Source organism: Varroa destructor, unplaced genomic scaffold (genome assembly GCF_002443255.2).
Source record: "Varroa destructor unplaced genomic scaffold, Vdes_3.0 BEIS01000001.1, whole genome shotgun sequence".
Taxonomy (NCBI): domain Eukaryota; kingdom Metazoa; phylum Arthropoda; class Arachnida; order Mesostigmata; family Varroidae; genus Varroa; species Varroa destructor.
Window position 1 is genome coordinate 68,742,023 of NW_019211454.1, and position 20,497 is coordinate 68,762,519.

The 20,497-nt window shown below is 39.3% G+C and overlaps 1 protein-coding gene across 4 annotated transcripts in view; it reads right to left on the reverse strand.

Annotated features, from left to right (window-relative positions):
- Positions 1-20,025, reverse strand: part of LOC111246589 (scavenger receptor class B member 1-like) — a 61,076-nt gene extending 41,051 nt beyond the window's left edge. For 2 of the 4 annotated variants that reach the window (XM_022796498.2, XM_022796477.2), the window contains exon 1: positions 7,767-7,973. Coding sequence is in view for 2 of the 4 variants with exons in the window: in XM_022796443.2 (XP_022652178.1) it covers positions 18,345-18,443 (99 nt within the window). In the remaining 2 variants the exon portion in view is untranslated. Of the gene's footprint in view, positions 1-7,766; positions 7,974-18,344 lie in introns of those variants that run through there. The other 2 variants (XM_022796443.2, XM_022796435.2) reach the window with 2 other exon arrangements.
- Between the last annotated feature and the right edge of the window lie 472 nt (positions 20,026-20,497).

Consider the following 20,497-nt stretch of genomic DNA (forward strand, 5'->3'; position numbering starts at 1 on the left):
GACAAGGAAACGCAACGGACGCAGCTTTGTTTCGACTGGACCATTGTTAACATCGACACTGAAATTCTCTACGCTGTAATATATATATTAGCTGATATTTCTACGATGTATTCCGGACTCATGTATTGAATCAAAGGAACGCAACGCTGCTCCGCAGTACGCAGGCCAAAGCTGAAGCCTCGAACCTATAGAGCCGCCCAAAAAAAATATGCAGCCAAAGCTGAAGTACTTCGATATCCACAATTCGGGAAGGTAATGGAAGGCTGTCCAAGGTTAAATTCTAAGGGTCGAATACCTGTATTTCGACAACTGCTTCAATATCTCTATCCATAGTATCTAAAACCAAAGCTGTTGCAAAAAATGCCTAAACCGATGTACTCTCAGCAGCCGAAGAGTATGATTGAATTTAAGCAGAGTTTCAAGAACGAACAGAGTGTGTGAACGGTCCTATATCGTGTGTTCGAACAAAGGTAGGTAGCGTAGCCAAGCGTTACGGTTCGTGCTAGTCTTATATTTAATATTAGGTCTTCCTTTCACGCTTGTTACACGAGATTGGGGTATGGAACGAATAAATCTCATTTGTGCGTCGTCACTACAAAATAGTCTGAAACGCAAAACAGATCTGACTAGTACATATGACGACGGATATGGCAAGGCATTATAGGGGAAGATCAGTTGCCGCTAGGTACACAAAAAGTATGGAAGTTGTTACGCTAAGTTCGAGTTGAATTGTATCTACGTCTAAATTGTCACACATATTGTGACCATAATAGATATAATGCTAGATATCCTCATTTGTTACGTATTACGTTAACCATGCCTAAACAATACGCGTATATATATATATATATATATATATATACATACATACAGCAAAGCTTGTCTACTTGTCCCGCTTTGTTTTTTTCATGGTAAATCCCAATGTAATCTGGAAATAGTTATTCAAACTCTCTAAGTAGTGCTCAAAGTGCTATGTATACCGCATCGATATAAATTTGATATTGCGATAAAGCAAAAACGCCGCTGGTATACATTGTACTAGGCCAGTATTCCTGACGTAAAATAGAATTTGTAATAGGACCTTAGGTTGCTCGCAGCGTACATTTTGCAACGCTAGTAACATAATTACCGTGAACTAACTCTATTTTAAAATCCCGTTTTTAGAAGCCGTTTTTAGAGCAGCGTCGGTAATTTTACGCTGAAACATTAACATGAAACTGCTCGTTCAAATCAAGGACAAGCCTATTTTTTTTGAGGTCACCTTGTTGACGAATGCAATTGAAACTAGAATTTTAGTGTCGGACTATTGTCCGCTTCGCTTAAGCGGAAAGATCGACAAAACGAACCTATTAAACAGGTAGCTATTTCAGTGGCTATGATAGGTCGAGATGTTGCCATCAATTTCAGCTATTTCCTGTAACTTTGATAATAATATTACCATGCTATGATACAAATATAGATGCGCCGGAAATGAAAACTTGATTATAAGCAAATTACCTATACGTCCAAATTACGTTGTCCTAGGCTGGCGAGGCACATAAAGACGATGCGGTCCTATTCTTGCTAATTTGTGAATAAAGTTACTTGCTATTATTATTACTAGTATTGCCTAAACCAAGCACTGTTAAATAAAAGTACGTACTATCCGCTGGCGTGTCTTAATAAATTCGTCGATCCTTCAGAATTGACAATAGAATATGTGTTTTTTTTTAAAACAGGTACCGCATTGATGTATCTTAGGGTTTTTTTTTGCTGTCTGACACTGAGGTATGATAAAGCGACTAGGGTTTAGACTAGGCACCGCTTGTCTGCAACTCACAGACTCGATTGTTTGATTCCCTGGGTTAACGTTACCCCATTGGGTAGGTAGACATGGACACAATTACTGAATACGTGATTATTAGAGAGTATAATACGTCCACACAAATATCAGCACATCACATAACAAGGATACTCGAACCGCACTATTCACTGCCACACAATCTGAATTCTGCACATGTCATGCAAATCTGCACACCATTTGTTAGAGACAGGTGCCGAAGATAGTGTTTATGGGTTTTGGCTGTCTGAGGAAAGTCACGATCTTTTTCTACACAAGCATCTGTACACCTCCGCCAAACCAAAACCATGTGTTTATGCAGAGAACGGTCGTTTGAGGAATGTCGGAAAATGAAAAAAAAAAGTCGAAGGCTGGGAACATCCGAAGTATTGTATTTACAATTTTTGCTAAAGGATATACATACACAATATATATATATATATATAATGATTCACAAAATGTGTTTATTAAAGTAAACAAACAAATGCATTCTCTTTGTTTCAGTGGGAGAATAATTGTTCTTACTTGTGTACAGATTAAAGGAAGGCGATTTTTGTCTGAACGACCAAAACACATTTTATAACTGGTGGCTGTATTTACCTAAAAACGCATTTCGTGACTGAGCCCAGGTTTCCGCACATAGAACAATGCACTTGCGTAATGGGCACCTCTAGACTCCTCTGGGGCTCCATGTCCCAATGTTTACCCGACGTTCTTGTTTTATCTGTGAAAGTTTTATCTCTGTGACGTTTTTGTTTCTTTTTGTAGGTATTAGCGCACGATTTCTACACAAAGCTAATCACTAAGCAATTGTTGTGTAGATATCATAAATATACTCTGAATCTCTGGTGAAAATCAATGTTAAAGTTCGCATTTAATAGCATAATTTATTGTTGCCCTTTTTCACAGAAGATATTTACCTAACATACTCTAGATATAAACGTCAGAAAATAGCTTAATCTGCGTAACTTAACATGGTCTTGGACATTGTTATGCATACAACGAAGAGCCGTAACTATATCTTCTTTCTTTCGTTCCTTTGGATTTTCCCGAAAAAACTGGGAGAGTCGAGAGAAACTTGCAAAAAACGTTGATAAGCTCATCAAAGTGATAAAAATAAGAAGAGGCATCGTATTGCGTTATATACGGCAGTATGTAAGGTGTATGTATATTGATCTTTTTCCGCCTGCACAGAAGTAATTTTATTAATTTTCTTACATTCAGTTGGTAATAGTTAATTACAAGGTACTTAGGTGTGATCAACAAAGCGCAAATCACATATTGTTGTAAGTATCATGAACGGCTATCCAAATGCTACACATATGTGGCATCGCAACGTATAATACAAGTATTATATATTTATTCTTAACTATATATGTAAGGGCCTTCTTTTAAATAATCGAAAAACACAGAGTTTGCTATCAGGATGAGTAACTCTTTGACCATGTATGAGTTACGTTTTTTTTGACCCAAACAGAGGCGAATCTATATATGTGCATTTTAATCATCCAAATAGCTTTTGTGTAATGCAAATACTCCTAAGTATCTCCTCGTAGAAAAGATCTCCTCAACGAAATCCTCATGAGACAACCATTCAGGTATAATTGCCAAGCGCATTCAACTAATAACCAGAATTTAACCCCAATTACGTTCTTGCGATTGCAATCAGTGTAACGTTTTTGTCTAGCTATGTCTTTAGACGATGCTTCATCCCTCAGAGAAAGGGGCGGGACGGTACCGACGTTCCTCTTCAATTCTCTATATATTCCTACGTAAACAAAAGGTTTTATAACGCAAAACTCGTAAGAAGATTTATGTAATAAATTGAACTTTCCCAACGCTTTTGTTCTCGAAGAGGCTTAGAATGAACTCATACTCATAGACATTGATTAGAACACTTGAGAATTAGTCAGATGTACACATGATGGCAGCATAAGCGTACTTTAATAATACTCCCTGAAATACCCGCAACTTCTTTTGTATGCCACATTCAGCGTCTGACATGTACTTTGTTTTTAAACGCGCCTCCTAACGGGTTTCGTTTGCGGTGCATAGATGTTGCCCTAATTTGTCAGTTTTTCTGCTATTAATGCAAACATTCCGGCTAGACATCTGATCTCTGATGTCTCGTGGCATCCCTTTGACGTTTCTTTATATGTGGGAAAATTTGATAATCTACGAATTGATCTATCTGCTAAATCCTGGATCGACGACACTTAGAAACTATAACAAGCTAAGCACACGGAACCTATGTTCCAATCGCCAAGTATAGGAAGCCTGTTGTTATTGGTAGAGTAAAACAAGCATCTACGAACTTTTAAACCTAATGCAATTAAGTATGAATATGTCTGGTGCCGTCTTTTAGTCTAACAAATTCCTTACTGAAACTATGGAGTTTCTTGACTCGTAGTCTATGATTTACGATCAGGTACGATCAGACCACTGAAGAGACGAGAGCATGCTTATATACAACAAGAAGGAACGAATACGACCGGAAACTCGGTGTAATAATTTAACGAAAAATTGAAAAGATGCGTTTTTGACGATTCTACCATCTTTGACAGCTGAATTTAATACGTTCATAGATACATAACTTGAGTTGTTCATGGAGATTTTAGGTGCTGATTTTACGCTGTCATAGCAGATAACGACTCCCTGAGAGTACTGAACCTAAGAGGCTTCATTGATATCATTTGCTCCTGATTCTTAATTCTAGATGGAATTTTACTAAGATCTACCCGGAAGGTTATCCGCTTGGTATTTGGTGATAATTGGAATGATTTCAACATACAGATCTATCACACTGAAAAGAGACCGCCTTTCCTAATATCCGACATTTTAATAGTCTGTTTCTTGGCATAATAATAGTAAAAATTCATAGTATGTATTCATTATGAACGAATCAATAGCTAGAGCAGCTACAGTACAAGCACTAGTGGTGACCGCTGACCATTTCAGATTTTTTTCGTTTCAACTGGACCTATTTTTTTGAAATAGAAACCTTTTCTTTTTATCTAATTGTTACAATATACTATAGTTTGCTGGTGTTGAATGCTAGCTTTTTTTTCATAGGCCTTTCAATTTGCCATATTTACTACCACGAGTAATAACTGAACCATTGCTTGGTTCGTGGCTATAGATCCAATTAGCGGGATTAATGAAAATCGACTTACTAACCCTAGTGTGGCTTCTCCTTCTGCTCGTTGAAATCTGCTGAAGCTTACGGTTTCCCTTCCCTCTGTCGATGTTCGAAAATGGCAGTATATATAATGATTTGTACATAAAATCATTAAGCACAACAGATACACTTAGAGAAAGTCGCAAAGATATTTGTCTGGCGACCTGTGGAACGATAAGAGATACGCTAGGATAGGTTCAGTTAATCCTTTTTTCGTTCAAGCTCACAACTTGAATGACTAGTGTTACCTAAGGCAGCTCAGTGCAATGCTGTTCTCCGGCAAAGTTATGCCTTTCGCTCTTGCTCCCCTTTTGCTATTGCGCAAATGCGGAAAATGATGACCATATGGCAAAGCGAATGCGGACTGACCAATCCAGGCCCACAGATACAGTGCGAACGTAGATTTCTTTCTGTATGGTGTGGGAGGGTCGAAGGCTCGTGACGCACAAACCATAATCACATGTGGGTCTAACGCCTATGTTGGCATGTACACATGGCCACATGTACAGGCCCGTTTTGTGCGTACTGTTTGCATATACAGTAGCATGTAAACGACGATTAGTCACTGTCCTGGTTGGCTTGTCCTAAAAATAGGCTCGTCGGCATCCTTCGAGCAAACTTCAGATCTGAGCAAAGGTAATCTCACAGAAAACTATAGGTGATTTCACAGATTTAAAGAAAATAAGTTTACGACTGCAATTATATCCTTTTGCTCTGCATAGAAACCTATTGATTCCGACCCGTGCTCCTGCTGACCAACTATAAAGCTTTTACTCTTGAGTTTATATATCAGTACATGCACCATGAATTGTTCTTAAATAAAAAAAACAAAACATTAACTAAACACAGCAGGTGTTAATGCATTCGCTGCTTGCATTTAACTAAACAAATAGGCCGCAGCTGTCAATGCTGCTATGGTCATTAGAAATGCTCAAGGAACATTGTCAAGACCGCCATTATCAGGTGATGACCTATAGCTAAGTGACTCAGAAAACTCTAGAGTATTTCTAGCAATTGTTGAGTTGTATTCTGTCTATGTGAGGCTATTTAGGTCTGCTCTTGGCAGTAAGAAATAACGAGCGATATGGTTTTGTGCAAGAAGCATGGCGGCATAATATCCCTTTTACTAGACATAACAAACATAAATATAGACCTGTATTATTCACAGCGGGGACATTCTCTGGATTATAGGCCAGCAGATTTTTGAATCGACGGAGATTAGTTTCTCGCGACTAACAAAACGAAGACTGACGAAAATATTCGGCAAAAGGACGATCATTTTGAAAACGATAGTCGGTGGGGGGAAATGAAAAAGCTGCAAAAAAGATATTTTACTTACAACAATTTCAGGTAATACGAAAATATAGCAAAACGATAATTAGTTGCGATACGTTACGGCTTTATATAGGATTTGTTGAAACACGTGCTTTACGTTTAAGTTACGAAGAACACATTGATGATAAAGAGGAACCTAATAAAGATTTTTTTTTTCCAGGATAGAAAAATGTGGGGCAACTATTACCAATGAAAGAATCGCCTTATGTGCACCAAAGCAGGTCCAAGCTAGAGAATAACATCGAAAAATAGGAAGTTGTAGTGCCGAATCAGCTAAGCCGTGAATTGATGCTCCTAATATCGTTATTACTAGATGTTCCTCAAAAAGTAAATACTACTAACTGTTTCGAAGAGCTGAATGGTGCATGGCACAGCAATTAAATGTGTAAACACTGGCCTCCATGTCTAAACAATAAAAAGGATTACATTTACGTACCGAAATATCATATGGGTTAAAAGTAGTTCGGCCCACTAAGTAATGCCACACAACCTTAATCTTTATGCCGCCACATAAGAAAATTTTACACGCGACTAGACATATACCAGAAGTCATCTAATTATAATAGAATGATTCTTCGTATGACACTTATACGCTATCCAAGCTAACCTCCTGCCTCCCACCAGCGTGTATAAAATGACCACTATTTAAATCAGATTTGAAAATGAAATTTTTGAAGAACTTACAAATCGAAACACAAGGCTTCAGCGTATACAGAAAAGAAAGCGTCACGGAAATAACACTTTTATATAATTAAAAAGGTACCCGACTGAAATTGAGCCGTGTTACAATAGCCGACAGTGGAGTCGCTAGACGTCTTTGTTTTTTGGAAACGATTGGTACGATATTTCAGCCTTTTACTCTCAAATACAATCCTAATTTATACAGGTCAGGTAAAAATGGCCGATCAGGTGACAAGACAACGTTCATTTATGGAGATCGTTCAACACCTCGATATCGCCATGAGCCACGCCTAAATGATACGAATCACCGACATCAGAGATGCTCACAAAAGAGGGTAGCGCTCACATCAAGCCTAGAATATTTTTTTAATACAATAATTGTATAGTAAATAAGTATCTATTAGAAAAAAGTTCCAGCTATTGTATACCCCATATGATTAAATATTTCACTTAACAAGCGCTTTTATTGTGCCTATAGAAATGTATATATTGGGCATATTGTATACTTTGCTAAAGAGGCATCCGTAGTTCTTATACAACGGCAGATTGTGGCTCGTAACTAAAGCGACACGCTTTCTACCTTTTCACTCATGCTACAACTACTTTTTTGACGGCAAAGTATCCAAATTGACCGCGGGAAACAAAGCGATAGCTTGTCAAGCGTTGACAGCTCTTAAAGTGGCAATTCCCGTAAATAGATTGACCGCAGTTTATACTAAAAGAATTATATCCTTGACTTAAATTCACACTAACCTGCGACGAGATTCTCAGTTACAGGCGCCTAGCACATTGCTATCTTAGGACTCCCGCGTGGCTGCCAACGCGTACATGCGCTGATGATAGCAATGTATGCAGACGGTAGCCCAAAATGTAACCCCGTAATGTTGCAAGGTATCGGCATCCTGCGGTTAGATCTATGGGTCAGCTTGAGGTACAGAGTTGTTGAGACACCGCAGCAGTGGCAGACAGTCAACATTGAATAGGTAGTAGTATAAAGCGCACGTCATTGACTGACGTATGAAGTATGAAACTGCACGCCACCATCTGACACAAGCAAACGTGCATCAAATGTGTACGATTATGGACACGAGCACTCTCGTCTATGAACACTAGTCGGTGATTTTTATCAGTAACACGCTCTATTCATTGTCTTTACGATGATTTAATTTAAACTACTATTTGTTTTGCCTGAGTGCTTAATCTACGGCTAATAAGAGAGAAATAAATCGATTATCCCAACTAAGTCTGAAACTCTGTCCCAAACAGTTCGATTACATCTGTCTATGAGTGTCGTTCATAGAATGATATTGTACTTAATGAAAGCTACCATTTCTAATACAAGGTTTACTTATAGAATATCGAAAGCGAGGACGAATTACGCGCGCCTAAATTGGCACATCGTTTAAGGTCATAACTTTGGCCTGTTGGGTCCGAAGCAGAGACTCTAGGTACGCGGCCCAATGAAACGTTCGACGAAAGAGTAGTTCGATAACAGAGCAAGAACAGTGATGTCTTTTTTCACGAAATATTAAGGCACTCTGCTGGGAACGAGGGTCGGCCCGCCTATAAGCGATTACGTTTGCGGGAAAACCATTGAAATATTCAAGGATTCTCGTTTATAACTTACTTTAGTATTATAAAAAGTTTTTGAGAGATCAAATAACGCACGTTGTTACTGTATTCAAATACAAATTAAGAACGCCTCAAAGATGAGTGAAGTTCCTACAAAAAAAACAATCGTTGTGTTTTACAATTATATTACAATAAAGGCACAAACGCTGCCTAAGTCCATAAAAAAAGCGTGCTGTTATAATTAAAATTCGGTATTGCAAAGAAAAACAGTCAAAACAAGGTCTTATAGCTTTGGTTCCGGAGATTTCGATGCAAAGGCCGTTCCTCTTACTAATCGGCCACTTATGAAAGTCAATAGAATTATTGCAAAAGTTGAGCAAAGCCAGTACGTGAGTGACCATGGTATCATCAAAAGAACTAAACATTTACCATCAGACTCTTTTAAACCATTTGAAGGGAATTATCCGGAAAAAGAACCTCGACCTCCATGTATGTAGCACATGAATTTACGCGAAAAAATATATTCGCTCGTATTTCTATTTACTAAGTTCTACAGGAACGCAGCATCAAACCCAGGCATTTCTAAGCAATAGGTTAGAGATAGTACAAAGCGTTATTGTTTTATAACAATAACGGACGAAATCTTCAATCAAAACCCAGAATCGCGCCAAAGAAGGTGATTTTATATGTTTGGCGGGATTGCAAACGAATGATCGCGCGCTATGGTGCCGCTGTCGCCTAACAAAACAATTCATTCAAACAAATCTCTACTGTCAATAACGAAAGAAACTACAGCAAGTATTCAAAAAACAAAAAAAAAAAAACTAGCCAGTACTAGTAGACAGAACGGGCATCGTCTTCGATTCCAGACCATATATATCTTTAGCAGCTCGACAAATATTACGAGCGCTGAGTGGGAAATCTTAATGTATCCAGACATTCGTTTTCTTCTTCATTGATGGTGTAAATTTGGTTTCAATGGAGGGATGCAAAAATCATTGATCACATTTTTTTTTTCTGCAGAAATTCTACAGCGATAAGATGCCGGTGTTACCAGAAACATAACAAACAGTAGAACATCGATCAAAACAGCATATATAGAGCTTAATAATAATAATGTTTTAAAGTGTAAAACATCATTTTTGGTTTAAAAAATCGTTAATATTATGCGATCATTTAATATATGGGCAAGCCGATTTACAACAATATAGAGTAGCCAACAAAATCTCCTATTGCAAGCCCAGGAGAATAGCTTTAATTACTCGTATTTTTATAGCGCATGGACGGTCAAGTGTTTTCGTAAATAGCCTAGTCGGTTTGATAAATACGCCAGCCAACTATCTAACATTAAGCCCCAAAAAAATCGGGCCGTAACCGTCTCTTCAACGCAAGACGTGTTGCAGTTTAGTTAGTTGACCAGTGGACGCTGACTTTTTCACTGGCCCAATATCTAATTTATACTAACGTACAAAATCACAAACGACAATTCCGGATAGCGTTTTTAGACGTTGAAAGCCGCCCTCGAACAACCCTTTAGCCCGGTGCCTCTGGCCATTAGCCCCGATAAGGTTCGTAACACAGAGGATGTTTAAAATACATTTTTTTCTGTGTGCAACATCCATTAGCGAAAATTTCTTTTGAATTAAAGTTAAATTTGCGACACGATACACTTACAGGATCCTAATAAACATCAAAGGACGCTTTCGAATTCTATACAAACAACAAGTAATGGTAAGTACGGAAGAGAAAGGACGCAAACTTCGAAAAAAAAGCGCGGGAACTATATTTCAGCCTAATAATATATTAAATAATAGCTCATGCAAAAATTTTCCTATTTAGATACAAACTTAGAAATGGCGTAGCAAAAGAAAGTCCGGGCATAGACAGGCCATGCCACACAATTCAGCCTTATTGATACAATTTATTTTAAAACTATGGCTCATTGCACCGCACATTCATCTAAACGACAGCGATCCTGTTGCCTTAATGTGTTGTTTGTTGCGACTTGTCCTTTTTTTTAAATTTAATTTAAATACACCCTAAGCTTGTGGGCCCCTCCGCGTCAGATGCCCACGCAGCAAAAGAGAAAAGTCACGTGATGCTGGCACACTGTTGCTAGTGGGTAACAGGGTGTAACGGCTTTTCGAAAGTTCATAGAATCATTAGAAGGTCAAGCATATGGTAAAATATTATAAAATTCTGTCCAAGTGCTCGTAACGTAAAACTGAATAAGCATCCACTAGATCTTATTATCGTAGAAACTAGGGAGATTTGAACGGTATGCCGATTGGACTAAGCTGAAGAAAGGCCACGTATCAGCATGTATTGAAAGTGGGGAAGTCAATACGTATTTCAATTTTTCAGCTTGGCTTAAGTGGTGCTAACTCCTATAAGAAACCAATCCCCATATTAGAGGATTTTCTTTTACTCGTCTACCAACAGACGGATGATAGCCATGAAAGCGATTGATTCATTGACCTATTGTCGGCCTTCCAACAGATCGAAACCGATGTCACAAGCCCTGGACCGTAGGTCGCGCATAGAATCATTTCCGCCATTAGGTCTATTATAATTTCCCGACTCACCGAAGTCACTTGGAGCCGTCTGTTGTCGTACAACAAGATCATTTTTAGCGGTCCTTTGTTGTTTCAGGGTATTTGTGTTGTCATATATTAGACCAAGTGAGTCGAGTCTCAGTTTAGCTTCGTTTCAAAGCCTTGTCCGTAGAGCAGTCACGACAGACCTCAACAACGCTCATGAACAGTTCATACGAGCGCGAAAAGAGTATAGACTAATAGACACTTCGTAGGTCCCAATATTTAATTGCGTAAAAAAGCTTCTATTAAACTTAACTAAAATGGACGAATTACACTTTTTGCCACTAACAGGCTTCTTAGTTTCGTTATAAAATTCAATAATATTGATCTTTACCTAGACTATGATATACAATATTGGTACAATTTCTGATTTACTGTACAGTGGAAAGTGTTAGGACGGTACTTGCCATTAAACACACAAATATTATTGAATATCAAATAGTTAACTTCTATGATAAGTGCATTGAAATGCAAGCATCTCTTCTAAACTAGTATAGAAAAGTAAAGATTTCCATTGCAAATTTGTTCGTCCAGTGCTAGGTAAAGGTGGCTAGAGTTATACCATATCGAGTTAAAGGACGTACAACTCGAAATATATATATCTCACAAAAAATGATTCACTTAATCGTGGTCTTCTGAGGAAGGAGTGCCTAAGCCTTATGATGTTTTGCCTCCAGTACCTTTGTTATAGGGTCGGCCCCGAAAACAAAGCATTATTCGTGGCCATGGCCCTGAATCTTAATCCAAGATCAGTAACGGAACAGATTGCCATGCAGGAAATGATAACGAAAATGAATATCTGCCAGAGACCTCATCCCAGGACATCAAAAACTGGCTACACATTTCAGCGAAGAAACTTCTTGAACAGAACCATGACCCAACACGGCAACTTTTTAAATTATTTCTTCAGAACCGACAAAACCCCGTCCGTTAGTACCTGAGGGTAGATGATGGCCCAGCCCACACCTCATTTGTGTTGTCCGGCACTTAAAGAAACGCTACGAGGACGAAAGCAGAAGTAATAAAAAAAATCCAGAAAACAGAATCCCACCATAGGCGCCGAAACAAAGTAACAATTTGTGAATTTTATTTGCAGTGCCACGAGCGGCGGGTAAACAAATTCAGCGACCGCAATGGGATTACTAAAAGAAAAAGGGCGCTTCGGACAGATAAGAAGGATCCCTTAGACTTAGTTGGCAAATTGGTCCTCCTATAGTGTCCTGTAGTAGTGTTCACCACGATTTAGCCTTAAATGAGAATTCAAGGCGTTAATTGATAAAGAAGGAGAAGTCGCCAAACCGTCACGGGGAAAAACATCCGCGATTTAAAAATAATAAAATTATGTTCCTTTGATTAATAAATGACATGACTATTAGGTAAACTAACACTGTGATTGAGCTTAATTTTTTTCGGGGTAATGCTCAGGCAGCCGTTTCGTTTCTTCTCTAGGTAAGCACGTTTCCTAACCTATAAAAAGTACTTATACTCTACGTCTGCTTATTGTAACAATTTTTTTTCTCCCAATATTAACTACAATCCATAACGGGAAATCCTCTTTCACATATATTTTGTCTATGTGCCTACGATTGATGCTCAAAACTTGGCGCGTCTTCACTGCGCCAGCTTCGGGAGAGCTTTTTAGTAGCTAAACATGAAACATAGAGAAGAAAATGTGAGGAAGAGTGAATTTTGTTTTGGCAGCCATTTGTATTTCATATTTACGATGACAGACTGAACCGAAATGGCAGCTTAGTAGCACGTCTACGACGGAGCGTTTAGCTCGCTAGCCATTATTGATTGCACGAGTTCGCATCACGATCAATTGTACAGCCATAAAGATTTGTATTTGATCGCGGTCTCTCTACATTTTGCTTGGTCATTCCTAGCGACTTGTGCTACGCTATGTCAATTTTTACAACAGATAGAACGGACGTCGGCGTAAATTAAGCCCTTTCAATTAGAAAAGCATCAATACTATTAAGAAGAGGTTGATGATACGATGTTATAATACCAGTTAAAATTCTAACTAAAAAAAAAAGTTGTTTTTTGACAATGACAATCGAGTCGTGTACTTAGCACTGAAGTGATACTTCCAATAATATTTCCCAACACATAGTTTTTTTTTTTTTTTATAACACAATTTAATATGGCCTTTTTTAGAATCAGTATATATTAAGTCGTTACATTGCTTCGTGGAATCAATACTTGAAGGAGTCTAATGTTTTACGAAGGACCATTGACGCGTTTCCTAATTGTAGTTATTAAACTTTAGTGTAAATCTGACCATATGTTTATAAAATAACAACCTAGCGCAAAAGTCTATTCGATTTCAATCCAGTTTCTTCATCGCGTCTTAACCTATTTATAATAATTAGTGATTTAGAAGAGACGAGAAAGACGCGAGCGCGCTTGCGGAAGCGACTTAATACTTTTTTTTTTAAGAGTACCTCATTATGACTTGGCGCAATTGGACAACTTCTGCCGTTATTTCTTTGTCTTTTATGTTGTCGTCATTTCTCAAAATTTCTCAGGTACAATGCCGGCAAAATGTACGGTTTCAGATACCCCTTAGGCTATATATAGATCCCAAACAGATAGGCTTTAGGCTAGGACTATTTGATTTTTCAGAAACGAGAATCCCTAATTGGAAAGCTATTCTAAAGACATACAGAAACATTTTTTACTCTATGTAGAAACTCAGTTACTCTATTGCATGTAAGAAGAATATTTTAGCTAGCTAGAAGAATAAGGAACGTAAAAACGGAATTATATAATACAGGACAAACATGTGTAGATATAGAAGACGCTTGAAAGGCGAAGCCCCTTTCATCAACTGTAAATTGAGGTATACGTTTAGGTAGACCTCGTCTTGTTATTATAGTTAGTTTACGTCAGTAGACAACATTTTCGCAAACGAATATCTCTACCTAAAATAGTATAAAGTTCGATAAGTATTCATAAAGAGATATGACGGACTCCTTAAAACGAGCACATTCTACTATATGGTCAAAATAAGTGTGTTTATATCGGAGAATATATAAGAATATCGGAGCTCCGCGGCAGGTACTGGCGCAGGGCCTCAAAATAAGTTCGTACCTTATATTTCACAATGGCATTTCTTATATTTTCTGAATAAATATGAATTTCATTTAATAGAATTTTTTTTATTGGTCTTATTGGTTTATTTTTTTTATATTAATAAAGATGTTAAATGTTGAATCGAAATTGGATTAGCTTTCAAAACGTCGTACAATTTTCTCCATGAATGATCATTGATACAAATAGATAGAGGTAATAATAATGTGGCCTAAGCGAATAGTTGCTGATATGCATCAACAGTATCCGGCGCACATTTTTCTTTCTTTTTGAAAAAATTGCCGGTTGTTTTATTGTTGCATCGTCACATGGAGTTCTTAGAAACGCATTTAACAACCTCGCCTACCTCTCATCATGGGTGCGCAATTCTTCTGGCCGTTCATAGGACAACGCTACATCAACAGATGGATCCACAATCCTCAATAGTAAAGAATAACTAAAGATAATCTTTTGTGGCCACCCAATTGGTCGACGACTTTCGTTCAAAGAACAAAGGATTTTCAGACAAACCACTGGATTAATGTGGTGGTAAATAGAAAAACAGATACACGCTTCTTCGGAAAATACGGGAAATGGATTACTAACGGATGTTGGTCAAATTTATCATTTTCTAAAGCTGCCAGATGCCAATAAATACGTACAACGTGGTATCGACCAATCAGAAATAAAGAAACGTCTCTGAGGCTGAACCGCATTAGAAGCATAAAAACACTTTTTTCCAATATCCACGTTCTGTGAATTTATTAAATAAATAGATACACTTACAGGGAAGCGTTTGGGAGATGACTATTTCAATCGGTGATATGATAATAATAACACGAGACCTTCATGTGCATTCCGCCGATACTGCGCGAATATTAAATTCACATCCTCTTCCTCCGTAGATGTCAACAGGTTTATATATATATATATATATAATGGTAGTTATGTGTTATCAAATTTTATTTACCTTTGTCTATAGTAGTCAAAAAGTCCATATAAATAATCAACAACACAAATCCCAATATCAGCGAGATTATATAGAACGAGAAAACATTTTGTGGTCCATGGATCTTTTTTATAAAATAAATTTAAAAAGTTTTACAAATGTCTTAAAAATGGTACCACAAAGCGACGAGCGGTACAGTTCTATAATACCTGTTTGTACCGTCAGGGTCATGAAGAGCTCTGCTTCCTATTAAATCTTTGGTGAACCCACGCACGCTAAAAAGGGTGGTCCCTTTAACCCGCTCGTTCCTTTTTCCTCGTTATTCCTCATCGTACCTGAAGCAAATTTCCGCCCTCTGATCCTTAGGTTCGTCTCAGGAAATTTGATCAGGGAAGCTATTTAGCAGGATGAAGTTTAAGACTGGATCGCGGCTAGATTGTTAAGCATATTCGTAAGGACGCTCAGCTTGGCTACCGTAAGCATCACCTTCCCCCTGGGCGACAAGTTGAAAGCTTCCTTAAAATCGAGGAACGCCGATTGCGTGGCGCGACCTCTGGTCCTCCTAACCCTATCTAAACCGGCAGGTTTTTCATGCATAGTCTTCCAAGGATTTGCATTAGCTGTGGCAGTGCAAAATCTTATTGAAATAGTTCGTATTGTATTGAGATTGTTTCTCGTCGAGCTACGACTAAAAAGGGCACCCGCCATGGTATTGCATTCTTGATGCGAACATCTTCAAGAAATAGTCTGTAAAAGCTGGGGAGCTTATTGGGTACAAATGGCCTTTGACAGTGAATATTGTTCGGTCTACAGCTTTGCCCTATTTCTGGCTACGTTCGTCGCATATATATTGATAACTAAACTAATAAGTGGCTACCGAAATGAGATCGGTTACCTAGCAACCGTAGTCCGTGTGCACGTCTTGAAGAGCCATATTGCAGTTCGAGTTTGGCTGCTTAAGGCCGGCGTTTGAGTCATCGGCAATATCCAGAGAAGGGGCAGAATTTAAAGATGGCGCTTTCATTCCGCTGACGAGCTTTTTTACCAGACCATACGTTGATTCCAAATTAAACGACGAAACATAAGCTGCTACGTAGAAAAATGACCTTATTCGCTATTAAGTACACAGTGAAGTCGCCTATTGTTTTGTGATTGTAGAAAATAGAGATGTATCTATTGGGGCAGACTTGTCCGTAACTTCCCAATGCCGGACAGGGCATATAACGAAAACGCAGTAAATTAAAATGACTAGTTGCACGAAGCAAGAAAATGTTTAGGCTATCTAGGCCTTCCGAAGAGAAAAGCGTGAGAGTCACAGCACAGTGATAGTTCCACTGTGTAATTCGTAGCGTTCCTTTAAGATCGGGCCACGCTGTGAGGTCTATGACCGTCCTTGCTAGCGGCGGCAGCGGCGGCGGCGGCGGCGGCGTCGATTCAGGATGTTGCATGCTGGACCCGGCTCTTCAGTTTTCAATACTGCCAGTCAATGCTTCACGAAGTCCTCGATAGTTGGGCAGGTGATCTGTCGGCCTACACCGCTTCGTGTTGTTTTTGTCATCCGTGAGTTGTTAACGGTAGTTTAATTTAGTGATATTTTTGAATATGATCCGGCTGCTGTAACGCTCAACTTGGGTGTCCGGTCTAGTTGGCTGAACTTGCTTGTTCAAGCCGTCTCGGGTTGTTATCATCGAAGGCTGTTGGTTGAACATCTTTTCACTCCCGCTGCTATCGGTTGTTAAGATTAACATGTCCAAAAAAAGCTTTGCTCTTCGGGCAACGTCGTAGGCACTCTCCCTTGTCTCTCGAACACTGAGCGCTGTGATATGGCAATTTCTTGGTCCACTTTCTTTGCTGTAATATTACCTTCAGCTTTACAACGTCGGCCGAAGGAGAGGAACGGGGTAATTGTCGTATGCGAAAAGACTCTATATTTTGCTGATATATTTGTCCAAATTCCATGAATTCAATATAACTGCCCTGGTGTTGTTAGTACGCTCCTATGCCCCATATACGACGCTGTCGCCGTTCATTTTCAGTGTCGTACGAACGCTGGGCTGACTGGCTCATTGTTAATGACGTGTTCTTAGGAAAAATTCCTCTCAGCATGGTACCAAGGATTTGCCCGATGCTGTCGCTTGCCAAAAAAAGCGTTGAAATGGAGACACATAAATGGATCGTTTGCTCACTACTATGTCTTCTCATTTCTCTCGAAGACGGTGAGCTTTACGGAAAAAAAAAACGTGTGCGGACAGAATTTCGTGGCGACGCGCTTCTATTGACGCGGTCGATGATTTTTCTCTACATGTTACTTTTCTAAATCCAAAAACTCACCGTATTCGATAAATCTCTTTATTTGCTTACCTAATTTCTCGTGTGAGCCTTTACCAGCGGAACAGCTTTTCGTATGCTGATTGAGAGCTATATTCCTAGGTGTATATATTAACTTTATCGATAATTTCGTTTTAAGTTAATTTTACTTTTGCTCGAGGCGTGGAACGTTGCAGGTCGTTGATGGTGGTCGGCTTGGCAGAGAGAGAATCTAGTCTCAATTTTAAAGTTGGTTGAAGCAAATAGTTATGAGGCTCTGTCGGATTATTGATAAGGATTCATCTATCCAGACTTCCATTAGCAAATGACGCCAGCTGAGTAACAATCGCTTTAAGAATATTTGAGATGGCAGACAGAGTTCTAACTGGAAACGTTGTGTCTTGAGTAGATGGCTAATACGTATACGTAACGTGATACATACCATATGGGAAATAACATACTTTTAAAATACTTTCGCCGGACCGTTTACCATCATTTATCAGGGCTTTTCACCATTGTTTATAGAGACTGAAGCCGCTCAGGACTGGTAAATATAACGAGTATTTATGCTGTCTTAAGGCCATCTCACCACAATTGTTTTAATAAGAACCTTTCGTGAAATTCATACACAGTCTCCTGGAAATGCCGTGCGCGTACAATGGCGCGCGGACGCCATCTGCATAGTGGAGCATCTAACAAAACGTTTCAAGAAATATTCAGACAATTTTGCTCAATTAATTTAGTTAACTAGACTACCGTCTTCTACCTAGAGTAAGTGTCTTCCCTACACGCTACAGACTTTGCCCCATGATCTATTAACAAATAACTCACCTTCGTTGGCCTATTGTTGGCATCAAAATTGAAGTGTGACACTTCATCCTTTTTGGCCTCATGCGACTCTTTAAACTGTATCTCCTCTGGTACACTCATTTTAAACTTGAACTAATGACAATATTATGCAAATAACCACCAGTCTGTTCAGCAGTTCAGACTCTTCGGCGTATGTCACCTTAAAAAAAAAAAACTACGACACACGCTACGGCGTTTATCGTAAAATTTCCTCGACTGCTTCTGTAGTGGACAACACATGAACCTAATTTTTTAATAATTTCGTAAATCTTCAGATGTAGCTACTCCGTGCTAGCGAACGGTAACTACTTGCACCAAATGCTGGACTGTGTAGACTTAGTCCCGAGCACAGTTCAGCTACGGCGATTGCCGCCGTCCCTAGTAGTCTCCAGGGCGCCCGTGATAGTCAGCCCAGATGTCCTACTCACACGGCAAACAATTAACGTGACGTTTTCAGTTACCACTGCTGCTGCTGCTACTACTGCCACTGCTTTTGCAGCGCTTAAGTTACAAAGGCACGTTATGAAAACGAACAGAGTCGGAGAACTTGCTTGTCTTGAATCGATCCCGTTGCTCCGTCACGTGCTCGATATGGCTGCACGCCCAATGAATAGGTGCATCTGTGCGTCGCGTTTTGACCTTGTCAGATCTTGAAGAAAGTAGAAAAGTTCGCTATGTCCAGAACGAGTTTCCACAGGCTGTAAGGTACAGCAAGCAGTGTGTTATCAAAAAGGGAACGATGATGCCGTATGCTTTCGACCACGACGATGCTGCCCAGTGTTGAAACGATTAGATGCATTAATTAATAGCTGAGACATGTGCCTGGACGAATGCATTAAACTGTAAATAAAGTGGCAAAAATGAAGAAGTCAATCGATGTTTGTTTTGGTTAGGCCGGCGCACACTCGTGTTACGATGACGCGCTTTTGATTACAACCCTCACTGAAGTACAGCAATCTACGAGAGACAGCTCGATCGGAGCCTCAAACGTTAATGGTAAACATAACACTGAATGAGGCTGGCCTAGATCGTTAGACGCATAGAATAGTTGTGCCTTCAGTGCAGAAAGATAGTCGATTGCAGTTATTGCTGAAGAAATCGTCACGACGCTGTCTACCATTTATACACGCATTATACGGTTAAGTCAAAAGGAAGGTAGCTAGGTAATTCCTGGGTCCCATTTTGACTTTTGCCGACATCAAATATTTCGGGTCTTAACGCAGTGTATGAGAGTGGAGCCGCTCGTCAACTGCGGCTCGTCTCTAGGCAAAGGCACTACAAATAAATGCTTCGTATTGGACGTTAGACATGGCTGATTCTAAACACTATATAAAATTTGTCTTCGAATTCAAACATAAAGCGCCACCTATTTGTACGTTTAGCAAACTAATGTTTTATCACTGTACTATCACGGTAAGCACCAAAAGAGCTACAGCCAATTTAGGACAGCCTGCAAGAACAAAGATCACGTGTATCAACAGCGAAAGGCAGAAACTGGAGACGATGGGCAGGGCTAAACAAAGCCATTGACCATTGCGTCGTCTCTCGCATTGATCTCAACACATGTCTGATCGGGTCAAAGAGTCGGCCGGTCTCCAACCGACTACTACGAATCTCGTCGAGCTTCGCTAGATTCTGTCATGCGCCAACACGCGTACGTAGGAACTACAAAGGGTGCAAGCAGAACAGATGGCGAATCAGGTTTTTCGCTTTAGTAGACAGGTTTAGAGAAAGCAACTGTTCGGATAGCAAAATAACTAGGGTATCGCCATAGAGCGCAAAATACCGAAAGGGGGAAATGGAGCTGCAAGGGTAAACGGTTTCTGGTGGTAGCGTTTCTCTACGAGAGTGGAGAATCTTTAGTTCTAGCGATTTTTATAGTGGAAAAAGATGGATTAAGCCGATCAATGGCACTCTAGATTGGGCATCTTGCTCAAAAATGAAATTCTATCTAACACACCATAGATTCTATTATGGCAAACGGAAAAAAAAATACAAAATGAGCGTAAGGTAGAGACAACATGTAAGAAATGGCGAGATAGGGGACACTTCGAATGACGGCGTTGATTCTCTGAGACTCTACATTGAGGAAGCGCGGGGGAGTTGATATATGTTTTCTATTTCAATAGGTTTTC